We start from the raw sequence: 17,447 nt of genomic DNA, 5'->3' as shown, positions 1-17,447 counted from the left end.
TTCGTGGGATGCATGACATCACAAGGTATGCAGATTGCATTCAATGAACTATGCATATATCGTCAATTGGAACCTGACTGAGAGAGACACGGGGAGTATCTGTGAAATGGTACATACAGTGATCAATTATTTGCTACATGTATTCCTTGTTCCCCTGGACTCTCAGACTTCGGTTGAAATTTTCTGGCCATTCACGTTGGAGGGATCCTTTGGTCCTGCCAATGGCGTACCTCCACCATGGGTTTCCCGGCAGTGAGCAGGGCATTCAGCAGGAAACCCCAATGATTACAATGAAACCAGAAGATCCCAGTGCTGTCCACTGTAACCTCCACTGTAAAACATGTGGTGAGTTGCGTGGAAAATCCCACCGTTTTGTAAATTTGTTACAGACAGTGCCTGATATATGCTCTATTCCCACATCGTGTGAAGTTCCACTAATTGTGCCATTGCCCCAATTATCTTTACCTGAAATTAAGTTGAAACTAATTCCCCAAACTCTCCCATCAAAGAAACCTCTCTTTAACTTCTGTGGAAATATATAGATGGGAGCCTCATATATAAAGATGCATCTAATTCGAAAATTGAAATGTCTCCACCTTTTTGTAAATTTGTTCATGGGATGTAGGCATTGTGGCAAGGTTAATCTCTGGCAGTATTTCCGTATCTCTTTTGCCATTGCCCTTCTAAGTGGTGGAGGTCACAGATTGGAAGCATGCTGTTCAATGAACCTGGACAAGTGTCTGCATCGCATCTTGTAGGTGGTACACACTGCTGGCACTGTGTGATGGTGGCGAGGGACAGAGTATATAATTGAATTGATTTATTGTCACATGCATAGGATATAGCAAAAAGTATTGTTTCTTGCAAGCTGTTGCAGACAAAACATACCGTTCATAGAGTATGCAGGGGAGAAGGAAAGAGTGCAAAATATAGTGTTGCAGTTACCGACAGGGTGTAGAGAAAGATCAGCTTATTGTTGATGGGACCATTGAAAAGTTCGACGGCAGCAGGGAAGAAGCTGATCTTCAGTCTGCTGGCACATGATCTCAGACTTTTGTATCTTTATCCCAGCAGAAGAAGATGGAAGAGAATATGTCCAAGTTGCATGTGGTCCTTGATTATGCTGGCTTTTCCGAGGAGGCGGAGTGTAGATAGAGTCAATGGATGGGAGGCTGGTTTGCATGATGGACTGGACTACATTGTGTAGCCCAGTCCATCAACCCTTTGTCTTAATCAGAGTAGGAGCCTGGGTGGCACAGTGGCAAGCACTGTTGCCTCACAGCACCAGGGACCCAGGTTCGATTCGCCCTGTGTCTGTGTGGTTTCATTTGGGTGCTCCGGTTTCCTCCCACAGTCCAAAGATGTGCGTGTTAGGTGGATTGGCCATGCTAAATTGCCCCTTAGTGTCAGGGGGACTAGAAAAGAGTAAATGCATGAAGTTATAGGGATAGGGCTTGGGTGGCATTGTGGTCAGTGCAGACCCAATGGGCTGAATGGCCTCCTTCTGCACTGTAGGGATTCGATGAAGGAGCCTTACCAAACTGAGATACATTTAGATAGGATGTTTTCTATGGCGAATCTGTAAAAATGGGTGAGAGTCAGAACAAATATGTCAAATTTCTTTAGTGTCCTGAGAAAATCGAGACATTGGTTAACTATAGCATCAGCGTGGAGGGACCAGGACAGTTTGTTGGTGATCTAAATACCTAGAAACTTGAAGCTCTTGACCAACTCCACTTCATCATCTTTGATGTAAATGGGGGCACGTCCTCCACTATATTTCCTGAAGTCGATGACTATCTCCTTTGTTTCACTGACATCGAGGGAGAGATTATTGTCAGTGCACCATTTCACCAGATTCTCTCTTTCCTACACTCTGTCTCATTATTGTTTGACTCTCTACAGTGGTGTCATCAGCAAACTTAAAAATGGAGTTGGAGTGGAATTTGGCCACACAGTCATAAGTGCATAAGAAGTATAATAAAGAGCTGAGGACCCAGCCTTGTGGAGCACCAGTGATGCGGATAATCGTGGAGGAGATGTTGTTATTTATCCTTACTGATTATGGTCTGTGGGTTAGGAAGTCAAGGATCTAGTCGCAGAGGGAAGAACCAAACATAGGCCATGGAATTTGGAGCTGAGTTTAGTTGGGATAATGGTGCTGAAAGCTGAGCTATAGTTATTAAAAGGAGTCTGATATAAGTGTCTTTGTTACCCAGGTCTTCCAGGGTTGAATGCATGGCCTGGAAAATGGCGTCTGCTGTGGACCTGTTGTGTTGATAGGTGAACTGTAGTGGATCTAGGCAATCTGGGAGACTGGAATTGATGTGTGCCATAACTAACCTTTCAACACACTTCATGATGATGATGTCAGAGCCAATGGGTGGTAGTCATTAAGGCATGCTGTCTGACTTTTTTTTGGTACAGGAATGATGGTTGTCTTCTTGAAGCAGGTAGGGACCTCAGATTGGTGTAAAGAGAGGTTAAAGATTTTTGTGAATACCCCCACCAGCTGGTCCGCACAGGATCTGAGTGCTTGTCCGGGTCCCCCATCTGGACCAGTCGCTTTACTTGAGTTAACTATCAAGAAAGCTGATTGGACGTCTGCGATGGAGACCTCAGACATCAGACATTAGTTTGACCTTGGCTGTCAGGGTGGATGACATTCTCTTGCTGATCTCTTGCTCATAACAAGCATAAAATGTGTTGAGCTCATCAGGGAGGAGTGCTTTGTTGCCGGTGATACTGCCCGTCTTCATAATTAGTGGGTAATTGTGTGGCTAGCCTGGGACTTTAACTTGATCTAGTATTATCTTTTATAATCTTTGATGGTTCTCTGTAGATCGTATTTGGATTTCTGGTATAGATCAGGATCACCTGACTTGAACGCCTCAGCCCCCAATTTCAGCAAGGAGGTAACAAGGAGCCTTAAAAAAATCATCAGATTTTTATTGCATTTGCTTCTTTGGCACACAGTCTTCTACACCATTATAAATGAAGTCTGTTACTATAATGGCGTACTGTAGTAGTGCAGGGGCAATGATCAAAAGATTGATTTGTCTTGGGTGGTTCATGAGTTCTGCTGGAACTGTACTCACCCAGGAAATTAGACAATATTCCATAAGGTACAATGTTAGCAAGTGTGAGATTATCCACTTTGACAGGAATAATAGTAGGAGGGATTACTATTTAAAGGGCAAAAAGCTGCAGCATGCTACGGTGCAGAGGGACCTGGGGGTCCTTGTGCATGGGTCGCAAAAACCCAGTCTGCAGGTGCAGCAGGTGATCAAGAAGGCGAATGGTATGCTGGCCTTTATAGCGAAGGGGATAGAATATAAAAGCAGGGAGGTCTTGCTGCAACCGTACAGGGCACTGGTGAGGCTGCAGCTGGAGTACTGCGTGCAGTTTTGTCACCGCACTTGCGCAAGGATATTTTGGCCTTGGGGGGAGTGCAGAGGAGGTTCACTAGGCTGATTCCGGAGATGAGGGTGTTGGCCTATGAAGAGAAACTAAATAGACTGGGTCTGTACTCGTTGGAGGTTAGAAGGATGAGGGGGGATCTTATAGAGATGTATAAGATAATGAAGGGGATGGATAGGGTAGAGGTAGAGAGATTCTTCCCGCTCAGAAAAGACAGCAGGACTAGAGGGCACAGCCTCAAGATAAGGGGGGTGCAGTTTAGAACGGAGTTGAGGAGGAACTTCACTCAAAGGGTGGTGAATCTCTGGAATTCTCTGCCCGTTGAAGTGGTGGAGGCTACCTCGCTAAATATATTTAAGTCACGGGTAGATAAGTTTTTGGTAGGCAAGGGAATTAAGGGTTATGGGGAGAAAGCGGGAAAGTGGAACTAAGCCACTTCAGATCAGCCATGATCTTATTGAATGGCGGGGCAGGCTCGAAGGGCTAGATGGTCTACTCCTGCTCCTACTTCTTATGTTCTTACAACATCTTCTCCGAGACCTTTAACATATCATTGATGAAGACGAACATCTTGCCATGGCCAATCCCACACCCCCACTTCGTGCCTTCAAACAACCGCACAACCTCAGACCATTGTCCACAGCAAACTACCCAGCCTTCAGGAGAACAGTGACCACGACACCACACAATCCTTACACGGCAACCTCTGCAAAATGTGCCAGATCATCGACACAGATGCCATCATCTCATGTGAGAACACCTTCCACCAGGGACACGGTACATACTCTTGTGGCTTGGCCAATGTTGTCTATCTGATACGCTGCAGGAAAGAATGTCCTGAGGCATGGTACATTGGGGAGACCATGCAGATGCTACGACAACAAATGAATGAATACCACTCAACAATCACCAGGCAGGAGTGTTCCCTTCCAGTTGAGGAACACTTCAGCAGTCACAGGCATTCAGTCTCTGATCTTCGGATAAACGTTCTCCAAGGCGCCCTTCGCGACACACAATGCAGAATCGCTGGACAGAAACTGATAGCCCAGTTCCACACACGAGGACGGCCTCAACCAGGATCTTGGGCTCATGTCACACTATCTGTAAGCCCCCCCATTACTTCCCTGGGCTTTCAAAATCTCACAAACTGTCCTGGCTGGAGACAGTACACACCTCTTTAATCTGTGCTTCGCCCTCTCTCCACTCACATTGTCTGTACCTTTAAAACTTGATTACCTGTAAAGACTCGCATTCCAACCATTATCTTGTAAATTGAGTTTGTGTCCTTATATGCCGTTTGTGAACACAAGTCCTCACACCTGATGAAGGAGCTTGAGAGTCTGAAAGCTAGTGCTGCCAAATAAACCTGTTGGACTTTAGCCTGGTGTTGTGAGACTTCTTACTGTGCTTACCCCAGTCCAACGCCGGCATCCCCACATCTTGGAAATAAGAGGCAGGATTTTACGGCCTCACTCATCCCGAAACCATAAAATCTTGATCGAGCTTAATGGACCTTTCCATGGTCTGCTCCTCACCCGCTCCAATTTCCGTGGCAGGTGGAACGCTAAGATTGCAGCCAAGGTTTGAGATTAAGGCAGCTTAATTTGTGTTTCTGTATTTATGTGCCAAGGGTTAAAATTTGCAGTTTAACTTCATGTTAAACAAAGCTGCTTACACGTCTCGATTTATTTTCACTTTAAGCTTTTCCTGCATTGTAATTAAGGTTTATAATGTAAAAGCAATTACAAGCTTTAAAAAACAAAGTTGTTGTTTGGCAATCAGAGGTCCACATTGAAAAGCTAAAGAAATTCGAGTCAGTTTGAACCAGTTAACGCAGAGGCAAGAAGCTTTCCACAGAAACAGGCAGTATAGGCAGGACGATATGGAGGAACGGAAAGCAAGTCCATTATGGATCCATTATGGCCAGAAGTTATGGACATGATACTTCATAGCAAGACAGTGGGAAAAAAACCAGAGTTGAAGCCATATGTTACCCGAAGTTAGGGAAACGTGTCCTAAATCAACTTCATGAAGATCAAAATGGGATACTAAGGATGAAGGAAATAGCCAAAAGCTACTCACGCATCCCAGTTGCAATACAAGTAGCTTACAATAAGCAAAAGTTGCTCTGCTATCCTCGTTGAACTTGTCACTTCATGTTGTCAATGTCACCAGGTTCTGTCATGAAATCCTTCATGAGTTCCAATAGAACAAATGTGCAGCACTCTCTGTGCCACACTAAGGCTCCTAATGAGTGGCATGACTTTGGCCAAGGCTGCAAAGGTTGGAATGCAAATTTCCAGAGAACCATTTAGATATGTCTGCGTCCTTTGTGACTCCTTGTCCTCAATTACATTGGCATTTGGCACTTGCAATTAGGGATGCTGGCCTGACTTCATCTTCACCTTTCTATGGATGTGAACAACTTGAGGATGATGCATTTGTAAAAGTTGCCTTTCACACATTATAATAACTCATCATAAGCAAAGACAGTCTACTATCATGGCTGTCTCCGGGGGTCTGCGAAAGGTTCAAATGTCACGAAGCCCTCAAGATTGTCTCCATCTGATAATAGAAAGCACACATCAGACTTACTAAAGTCTCACTCCTATCCAATGGCTTTCCTTAGCATCAGTTCAATCCGCCATTTGCCCCTCCAGAGTTTGCTCTAAGGCTGCACTGAGCGCAATACCTCCATTTGCAATCATCATCACAGACAACATACTGCACTGCATCCCTATATTGTGAATGGAGCTTTGCTGATACTACATGTGGGCTTTAGCAGCATAACCATCATAAGGTGGCTGAGAGAGGCATAACCTCACCACATTGAAGTGGCAAGGTCTTCCATTATTGGGAAACCTGCCACATGTGTACTCGAAACTGAGAAACTCCATTGGTGCACGAGCTCCGAAGGAGCAATCATAGTTTAGAATCCCTGTCACATTACAGAGAAGTCATGATGTGGAGATGCCGGCGTTGGACTGGGGTAAACACAGTAAGAAGTCTGACAAGTCCAACCAATTTATTTGATAGTAAACTCACAAGCTTTCGAGGTTTGCCTCTTTGTCAGGTGAATGGAGAGTACTGGCCTCAGACAGAGCATAACCCCCATGACTTGCCTGGGTTTGCAAAACCTCACTTACTGTACTGTCTGGAGACAACACACATCTCTTTAACCTGTGCTCAATGCTCCTTCCACTCATACTGTTGGCCACTTTAAGACTTGAATAGCAGGTTAGGTGTAAAGATTCGCATTCTAATCAGTAATCTGTAAACTGTCTGTGCTGTTATACACTCTGTCTGAGGCCAGTACTCTCCATTCACCTGACGAAGAGGCAAACCTTGAAAGCTTGTGAGTTTACTAGCAAATAAATCGGTTGGATTTAAACCTGGTGTTGTCAGACTTCTTACTGACATTACAGACTATACATGGAACTCCAGCATAATTGACTCTTCTCTATCCGGCAGTCAAAAGACACGGGCCTGACCTGGATATTGTCGCTGCTGAATGGCACTTCAAACACCCTGTAAATAAAGGGTGATTGGTGACAGAAGGCTGGCCTCAGTAAGATTGATACACTGACCTGTTTTAACAGCAGACAACCTAGGAATACACATCAGCTGCAATGTTAAACAGGCAAGAATTAGCAAAGCATGTGAACCAGGTTCTCCCATATTGAAACCTCATGAAGGATGATGCAGTACTCATATCGAAAGCGATGTGTGACTGGGCACACACTGTTGTGCAATGGAAGCAAAGCAGATAGATGTGAGGCATCAGAATGCAACATCTGTGATGGGAGCATGGTGGCACACTCATTTGACAGCGAGACAGCAACACAACTCATCCTAAAGAGGAGGCATACCCAAAGGTGGATACGAAATGAGTTGCACTGTATTTACATTGGTGAACATTAGAAGCATATAGTTAACATCCATGCCACCTTTATTCTCCTAATATTTCTTAGACTTCCTTACCCTACTAGGTGCTTCCCCAACAACCACAGTAGAGGTGGAGGGAGCCTCCTGACTGCTACACTCCACTGTCTGTGATGACTTTGGCGGCGGTGGTGGTGTTGGTTGGGTGGGGGGGTCTTCTGGAAGGCCAACAGTTAGAAGGCACTGGTATGATTTGGGTGTCTGGCTATGTGGTAGGTGCTCCCTCATATGTCTGTGGAACTGGAGCTGATGGAACAAAGGAATCTGGGTTGGGTGTATATTGCTGCGAGGATGTCTCCAGAGTGTGCACCTGTTGATCCACCTCCCTATGGGAACCCAAGAGCCCCTGGCCATGTGTAATTTTGGAGGAGTTTCATTGTTTGATCTACTTTCCCACTCCCACATTTGAAACTTTACTTTTTTCCTTAGCCATCACTGCCGTCATGAACTGATGATGAGAATGACTTTAAAATGCTTCAGCTAAGAATGAAAAAGATACTAAAGCTTCTTCCAGATAGATTGTATATGTCTTGCACTTTCTGGAATTGTTTAACTTGAAGCAGGTCTACAGGAGCTAAGTACAGGAAATGAAAGTTCATTTTAATCTGGTAATAGGTTTTTCAAATATCATTCAAGAAGTAACTTCTTTCATTTCCAGAAATGTGTATTTTTCTTCAGTTTTAAAAACTCTACACTGTATTTGAAGCAAACATTGATAAATACAATATGTTTTTAGGTGTTAAATATATCTCTGGCTTAAAGAAAATACTTTTAAGTCTAGATTTTAATCAGTTTTGTTAAGTAACTAGAAGCATAGGTTAACCATTTCTTTTCCTATCTTTTGCATTTTCAACTATAGGTCTAAACTGTTGGCATTTTTTTAGCTGAAAAGTTTGGAATGGCTACAATGGCAACAATCGTTGACCTCGGGTGGGATTTTACGGCCTCACTCAAGTGAGACCGGAAATTCCCACCCAAGGTCAATGGACATTTCCACTGTCAGTCCCTCGCTCGCTCCGATTCCGTGGCGGGGCGAGGCAGTAGAGTTCCAGCGTTGGTCTTCCTCTACTGATCATTTTCAACTGAATATCTAGCTTCTTGGAACTATCAAACAGCATTCATTGCCCTTATTTATTAGGAAAAAGGATCCTTAATAACAGTTAAATATAGATTCAAGATATAGATTATTATGCCAAATCAGAATGGCAGCAATGTTTTAAGATTGATGTGAGACTTAAAGCATTACATAATGCTAAAACAATCCCCCAAATTTCTCAAAGCAGTGAGTGAAGAAAGCCATTAACTCGAATTTTTGTACGATTTCATTATAAGTAGTGAATCGTGGAAATCTTCACCCAGGTGTGCATGCCGTGCAACAAACTCACAACATGTCCTGGCTATATAAAAACAATATAACATTTAAAGTGCAGAGCATGATTGCAAATCAGCTGGTCATGCATTTCAAGTCTTAGACACATTATCTCGACATCATATCAATATGCAAGTTGTTATGAAGTGGAGGTTAATCCCCTCTCTGAAAACTAACACCCAACCACTCAAAGAGGAGTACCTCGCCTCATAATCTAAGTGTGTGAGAAGTAGTACGATCTGCTTTTGCAACTTTTTATGTTTAAGTCAAAATAACTGCCTGAGACTCTCTCTATAAAATCAACAAATAGCACTTTATCTAACTTACAGTGAAAAGGTTAACTAAACTATTCTAATGGAATGCTGTTTAGGTAAATAAAATTTTCAAGTATTAAAGAAAAATTAGAATTTTTAGTTACTCTCTAAATTACAACTAGGTTTGTCGTCTTTTGGAATCTTCTGTCTTTGCTATCTAGATAAGGCTTCCTTTTAAGACATAAATGAACTGTGGCAAAGGGCAGTTGCTGTGTCTGCTTATTGTCCCACTGCCTGTTCTTTTATACCTGTGTCGACCTATCCACATCCTCTACAATATGATTAGTTCTCAGGTTACCAAAATATCAATCCCACACCTAATAGGTTGCTGGTAGTTAAGTGCCTAATTTAAACTGATTGGCTAAAATTCAAAAACAGTCTGTTATCTTGGCAATCCTACTGTTTAGCCTTTGATATGGTGTTCAGTCTGTATACTGGCACCATATGCATCTGCAATTTTTAAAAAAACTTTCTAAGCATAGAAAAAACTCTACCTTTTTAAAAAGGGCCATGCAATACTTTCGCCTCTTAGCATTTTGCAATTTTAAAAATATTGTCACTTCTTGGCCTTTTGGCTCAGATCAAGTGTGGTATTGACCTGCTGTCCTTGGTTGAAGTTATTAGGTTACATTTTAGCTTCATTTGAAGCAATTTTTAAAAGTGTCATCTTGGCCTTTCGGCTCAGATCAAGCCTTGGAGGAGGAGCTATGCCTACTCCAATCAGCTTGGATCATGTAGATCAAACCCAAGACAGGAGGTGAGAGCCCTGTCTTGTCAGCTTGGATAAGGAATGTCTCAACTTGTTGAGACTCTGAATTGGACTTGATTTGATTGAATTGGAATAAAAACAGACAAAAAAAAGTTACAAACATCAACTTTGCAACAAAAGGAACAATACCTTGTGAAAGCAAGATATACAATGTCCATAACAGGAACACTAATAATGGCTACGGGCATCAGTAAGTGCACCTTCTACTAACTCACAATGGTTATAGTGAAACACGTGGACAAAGGCAGCTAGCGCTCCTGACCGACAGAAATATTGTCGAAATGAGAGATTGAACAAAATTGAGCGGAAGAAAAGGAAAGATAAAAATAATGGCACTTAAAACATGAAAATCTATAAAATAAAATGGCACTTATCCACAAACCTTCCCCCACAAGAGAAATCTCATTAATCACTGCAAATGAGCAGCAATAAATTATTCATACAACAAATCAGAATTAAAGAGCACTTGGAAAAATAGCAGCAAGGTGTTTCGGTGTCACAAGTGTAGATTCCTCAGTTTATACTTTCATACATTTGGTTTGATTCCAATCATAGATGAGATTCAATCTGCAGCATGATTATGTTAAGTTCTCTTTCAGCTTGTTGACTGGATTGTCTACAGAACTGCAATCATCAGTCCTGATTGCAAGAGGCACAACAGAATACAGGCCTGAATTTTCCTTTCGAGGTTGAAACCCCTATTTTTGACTCTCAGCAGTCAAGAAATACATACTTACTTAAGATGCTGCAATGAGATGAATCCTGTAGAACTCACTTGTTGCGGGAGGGAGCAATGGAGCAAATTCGTGCAGAAATCACATTTTTTTTTACAGCACTAGCTTCAATTTACTGATAAGTAGAGTTTAAATATCCCAAAGCTTCATTGAAAAGCTATGGAGAAAAGTAACTGCGTAAAGAAATAGGGCGAGTAAGGTAAGGAGGTGGGGTAGCTAAGGAAATAGGGTGGATAAAGCAAGTGGGTAAGAAGATAAGACGGGTAAGGGTGTAAAGTGGGTGATGCGATAGGGTGGGTGAAACGGTGAGATTGAGTCAGAAGGAGTTGGGATGAGTGAATCGGAGTGATGGTCACTCAGGTGTTGGACCACGTTTTAATCTAACATTTCCTGAGCTAACTATTCAGGTAAATTGGAGCAGTTTAAAGTCTCTAATCTTACTCAGAGTTGGGAACTTTTTTTGAGAGTCTCAAGAGCAGTGTAATTGTTCATTTGAAGTTCAAATTCCCAAGGCAATTCCTATGGAGTCGCTGCATTCAGAATTTCAAGGAGTTCAGTAGCTTATCTTGGGAGGTTATATCCGGAGACCAGAAGATCTGCGTTACTCTCACAACAGCAAAACACTGAAGATTCTGGAAGTCTTGAATAGAAACAGAAAATTCTGGAAATACTCAGTAGATGACAGATCTGTGGAAAGATAAATACAGTTAATGTTTCAAGTCAATCTGAGGCAAGGCGATTGACCCGAAATGTTAACTCTTTTTTTCCCTCCATAGATGCTGCCAGACTTGCTGAACATTTCCAGTATTTTCTGCCTTTAGAACTGTCAGACAATTTTCTGGCTTGTTAAGTGTGGGTGTGCAAGTTAACAGTAGGTCTGTGTTGTTACTTAGTTATACAACACTTATTTTCCTATATCATCTCATTCTCTTTCATAGGTATTTTCATACATGTTTTTCCTAAAAAGGAGAAAAAATTCTAGCTTCTCAACAAGGTAGAAGGAAGTTAATCAATTTACTGATATTTCAGTTACAAATTAGTTCGTAACTAAGTGACTTGAAAAATTAATTCTTCATTAAGTTACCCAAAAAATCTTAAGCAACGGAGTGCAATCATTTTAAAACTATAAGTGTAATGAGTCCCATTAAATTATCTTGAAAATTATAACAGAGATAACACATTCGAAGCAAAAATTGGTGAAATGTTGTTTGGACGTCTTTGGAATAGGAATAAGAAATATTTCACCCAAGGACAATTTTCAATAAATATATATATAGAAAACAAGATCATCTAAATATGTTTTACAGGCTATGAAGAAGTATTTGATTATATTAATCATCAAAAACTATACTGCAGATGTGATGCTGCAAAATGACATTGACAGTAAAGATGTGAGATTTATCTAGAGCCTATACTGTGACCAAACAACAAGCCTAGGCTAGAAAATACGACAAATTTCAAATAAAGAGAAGACTGTGTACTTTCACTAAAATTATTCCATGGGTACACAGAACTAAATATTCAGAGTCAGATGCACATCCAAGGATACGAATTGGAACCAAGAACATAATAAACTGATAACACAGTGCTACTTGCAAAATCAGAATAGGTCCTACAAAACATCGCAAATCAATTAAAATCTAGACGTTTAGGATATAATTCGTGTATGAATGCCAAAAAGATAAAAACAATATTAGAAGAAATACATTAGAAGAAACTAGATCGAAATGAAGGGTATAACATTGGAATGCATAGATAAGATTGTCTACTCAGGGCAAATGATAACAGGAGATGTAGATGTGATGCTGAAGTCAGAAGAAGGATAGCGATAACCAGGAATAATTTCGTGAAGATAAAGCATGTATTAATGAGAAAACTTAAGCTAATAACAAGAGAAAATTCATCAGATGCTACATTGTATCCACTGTCCTGGATGCCTCAGGAACCTGGACAATAAATACAGATCTGTGGAAGAAAACCAAGGCCCTTGGTTTTTGAAATTGAAAAAGCAAAGAGAGCATAAAAGAAAATGTCAATATTTTGCTCAGAACTGAGCATCTGCAGAGACCTCTTCTGTCGATTAGAAAAAAAAATCAGTATTTTGAACATTTTCTTTTGGCTAAGAAGCTGCAAGAGATCGACCTAGGTATGGTTGGATGACAGGCATCACAGAGCAGTAGCAGTGGATATGCAAGGATAGCACAAGACAGAAGAGCCTGATATACCACGACATCAGATCTCCTGGTCAGAGAAGCTACAAACAGAACACAGGATAGAAGTTAGCTTATAAGAACATAAGAACGTAAGAAATAGGAGCAGGAGTAGGCCATCTAGCCCTTCGAGCCTGCCCCGCCATTCAATAAGATCATGGCTGATCTGTCGTGGCTCAGTTCCACATTCCCGCCCTCTCCCCATAATCCTTAATCCCCTCTCTTATCAAAAACCCATCAACCCGCGTCTTAAAAATATTTAGCGAGGTAGCCTCCACCACTTCAACGGGCAGAGAATTCCAGAGATTCACCACCCTTTGAGTGAAGAAGTTCCTCCTCAACTCCGTTCTAAACCGTTCCCCCCCGCCCTTTATCTTGAGGCTGTGCCCCCTAGTCCTACTATCCTTTCTGAGCGGGAAGAGTCTCTCCACCTCTATCCTACCCATCCCATTCATCATCTTATTCAGCATAGGAAATAATTGTGCAGTATATTAAACATAGTATTGTAGCGGTGGGTTTTGGAAGTTGTGTTTCCAAGGAGGGATAAATCAGAAGGTGAGTATTCCTTGATTACTTTTCCTCAGTGACGTAGCTCTGTCAGTCCTACTTTCATCATGGAAGTACGGAGCACTGTGTTTTGATCAGTACGGTTTGGGAGTGCGTTTTCAATTTACTGTAGTTCTGTGTTGCTCTTGAATGAGCCACTTTGAATATTTTCTGTACTCAAGTATTTTTCACACTTTGCTTCCCAGTTAGGAGCAAAAAAGGCAAACAAAATTGTAGTTTTGTCAGTTCATTACATCCTAGGACAAAATAATGAGTTTGTGCTTCTTAAGAAGTGGCATGGCAATACAATATGCTAGTGGCTGTTGGGTAATGCTGGAATGCTGACTGCCAGTGGTAGGAAGGGGTAGCTGCTTAGTTCCTTTTGAGGAAAATGAGAGAACAAGTCAAACCTTGGATACTTTTGCAAATTAAAGTATAACACAACTCTAACTTCTGTAAAATCGAGATCATTCAAAACTCTGCTTCCCTGTCCTTATTTGTACCAAGACTTCCTGCAATTGTCTGGGATGAGGTGAGCTGTTGGGGGCAATAGAGTACTGGACCAGAGTGTCATGGAGCAAATGGCCCCTACAGAATGCTAACAGGGGAAGTGAGAGGAAGATGTGGTGGTGGCATCACACGGGAATTGGTAGAATTAGCTGAGGAAGATCCTTTGCACATGAAAACCGGAGGGGTGAAAAGTGAGGACAAGCTGAACCCTATCATGGTTCTGAGAAGGAAGGGGAGGGGTGAGGACAGAAATGAGTTGGAAAAACCTTACTTATATAAATACAAATTGTTGTTATATGCAGGTTATTCTGTCACCATAATTTTGCAACAACAAGATTCTCGTAGTGAGAAAAACATTATTTGGCCAATTTGTGTTACTGCAATAAAACTCTTAGGTTTGTAATTTGATGTTTTTCCTCTTGTTGCCTGGATGTGAAAGAGAGGCACCTGAGTGAGTGCATGCGCACAAGTTACTGCATTAAGGTAGCAAAAAGAAAGCATCACATTAGACTTTTCCTTAAAACTCATGTTACTTACCCATTGATGCACCTGTTTCTGGTCTATTTAATGAACTGATGATCACAAAGCCAAAGCCTTCACTTTCTTTGCGATGTATAACAACATCATTTGCCTGCGTACTGTGGCTGACCAAGCTCTCTGCAGGTGATGAACCACTTGGAGGGGCTTGTGTGCTATTTGGGCACCCAGCAAAATCACTTCTAGGAGAACTATGTTGTGTAGATACTGATCCTGGACTTCGTCCATTCTCAGAACATGGTCCACCTGTAAAACAAATATACATTGTACATTCAAATCTTCAATGATTGGAAAGAGAAGGAAACTTTAAAAATGCAAACTATCTATAGAGATAACAGTAGTGTTAACTCCATAATGATTCCAGTGGGGTTACCACACTTGAAGCAGTAAAACCTGCAAGATACTTTGCCCCAACTTTGGATTTTGTCAGATACAGGCCAGAATGTTCTGTTCCCGGTCATGTTGGGTGCACCTGGGTGAAATGGTCTGCTAGCTTTGCATTGGGGCAGCCTTCGAGTGTTTGAGTTGATGGCGGGGTGGGCAAACAAATTGGAGGCTGCCCAACCTGCAATACACTGTGGGACCCATAACTTCAAATTTTTTTGAAGTCCCGTATTATACAAAGGAGAAAGCCGTCATTGCCGTAGGTGGCTTCAACTCTAATTTTCCTACCCAACATTGGCATTTGTTGATACTGGAGAAAATCCCAGCCATGATTATGTATTGCAAAGCTCCATATAGTGATATCATTATTCTTTGCCAGAGTGCAAATAATTATGTAACTCCCTGTTAATCATATCTGGAAACCACACTGCGATAAATGGCAGAGATTGATTTTATGGGCCAGGGTTTTCTAGCCCTGCCTGCTGTGATCTTCTGGTCCTGCCAAAAGTCAATGGAAATATGGTGGGCCCACTGCAGCCCCCATTGGCCATAGTCTGAATATAACTATCCTCCACTCACTGCATTTGATTCTTAAGTTACAATAGTGAAATTGGCATCGGAGAAGTACATAAATTACCTCAAGATACCTCAGCAGATTTAGGCATACACTATTTAAGAGAGCAAACCTCCATATTCTCATCTGAGTATTTATCAATATCATGAAAACCTTTGTCTTCAGGTGAAATCCAAGTTAGATTCCATTGGCTGGAGAAACAATTTGAAATGTGTAACGATCCTCCACTGCATTTTGCTGGAGAAATCAATGTCCTTTTATCGCAAGATATTGCTGCAGGCTTGATAAAGATTGTCAAGACTCTTTTTGAATGGAGCTTGTAAATAAACTTTGTTTTGTTGTTTATTTGCTGTGTTTGCCCACCTCCAATTCATTGGTTGAACATGACATCCATAGACATTCCAATATTGTGTTGGCGTTACATCAAAATAAGTTAGGTCATTTCTTGTGATAGAAACTGTTTCTTGACCCATATTTACCAGGAAAGAAAGAAACCAATACCACAGTATGTTAGTTATAGATAAAATGCTTTACTTTGTTAAGATTTACTCCCTTTAAAAATGGGATTAACACCAAAATTATTTCGTCAATCAGTACACATTTTAAAAATTCTCTGATCTGAAATATGTTCACATACACAGAATATTTTAACTGTTTCTTTTGGTATTAAACAGATTGTGTCCCTTCCATGCTTACTGTATATTTTTTTCTCCATTGTCTGCTTTGTGAGAAGTGTGAACAAAATATCAGTATTGGTAGTTTAAAGTAATAGTTCACAGATCAGAAAGTAGGGAACTAGAAAACAAATGCAAAGTTGGCAAGTAAATCGAAAGGTTGATAGTGGAGTAACACAATAAGGTGAGGCATTAAATAATGCTGCTGCAGTAGGATAGAGCTTTGTATCTACAATTTTTGCACAGTGATGTTTTGGTCTCCAAGCTAATTGAGGAAGGTAAATCAAAAGGGTGATGCAGCCTAAGAAACCGCCCCTTCAGGTACATGCGAATTGTGGTGAAGTCAAAAATAAGAAAATTGGAAAGAAAGTTGCAATTTGGGTCTTTTCACCGTTAACTTTCTTATGCTACCAGTCCAATTTATAGTTTACTGGAATTAAAATTCATGACATATCCGATTGGAAGTTCAGTATTTTAACATCAGAAATGTGATCACTCCTTAGTTTCACTTTTGAATTTATAAACAGATAATCATTACTAAATACATGAATTTACACATCAACACTGATGATAGGTCAAACTGGCCTGAAACTGCTGATATCAGATTGGATTGCATGACAGATCAAGTACTTCATCTATAGATTCCACACAAACTACAGATTGTAGGCACTTATCATTAACTAAAGCAAAATACTGGAAACCTGAAATAAAAACAGAAAATGCCGGAAATACTCAGCAGATCAAGCAGTATCTGTGGAGAAAAATAGAGTTAATTCTTCAAGCTAATGATCATTATCTGAATTGGAAGGTCCTGGCGATGTATTCTTGTATGGAAATATAGAGCCTGGGTCAATGGGGCAGGGGACAGTGGAAAAACATATAGGAATGGTCTTTGAGAGGGTAGAGGAGAATAGAAATTAAATGATAGAAGGAATGACTGTGCTGAGGGAAGGGAGGTAATAATAGGATAAATATGGAAATGAAAGATGAGTCAAGGCCAATGCTCTCCTTTGCTTCTATTTGCTGTACACACATGTCTTGTTGCACATGCGAACAAGGTCTGAGGTTTTCAGAGTATGTTTAAAGTTATGAATATAACATGCCTTTGCTGGGAACGTCACATGTATATTATTCCTTTAATATGATGTACAAAGCTACACACAATACTCAAGATCTTGTCTACCAAAGTTCTGTGAAGCAGGGAATACTGTTTACTTCACCATTCTAAGTTATTTACATACATTTTTAAAAGCAATTGTATGGCAACTTTCGTTTCCTGGAGAAGCATTTCCAGTGCACCCTTGTGTAGAAATCAGCAATGTGCAGTGCACGGTCAACTCCTACTTGTGTTTCTTGTGTTCTTTTGAATTATGTCAAACTGGGAGAGATGGCAAACAACAGGAAACAGGCTAAACAAATCATAAACATTGTTCCTTTCAGAATGCGCACAGCACATGTACAGCC

The 17,447-nt window shown here is 41.0% G+C and overlaps 1 protein-coding gene across 17 annotated transcripts in view; it reads right to left on the bottom strand.

The window, feature by feature from the left end:
• The window catches only part of magi2a (membrane associated guanylate kinase, WW and PDZ domain containing 2a), a 720,803-nt gene that overhangs the window by 47,579 nt on the left and 655,777 nt on the right, over positions 1-17,447 (bottom strand). For all 17 annotated transcript variants that reach the window (XM_080207433.1, XM_080207434.1, XM_080207435.1 and 14 more), the window contains one exon: positions 14,352-14,597. In XM_080207433.1, coding sequence (XP_080063559.1) covers positions 14,352-14,597 — 246 coding nt within the window. The remainder of the gene's footprint in view (positions 1-14,351; positions 14,598-17,447) is intronic.

Source organism: Carcharhinus amblyrhynchos, chromosome 19 (genome assembly GCF_965287045.1).
Source record: "Carcharhinus amblyrhynchos chromosome 19, sCarAmb.v2.hapA, whole genome shotgun sequence".
NCBI classification, from domain to species: domain Eukaryota; kingdom Metazoa; phylum Chordata; class Chondrichthyes; order Carcharhiniformes; family Carcharhinidae; genus Carcharhinus; species Carcharhinus amblyrhynchos.
Note: the sequence above shows the minus strand (reverse complement) of the source record. Positions and strands in the feature narration are given on the sequence as shown.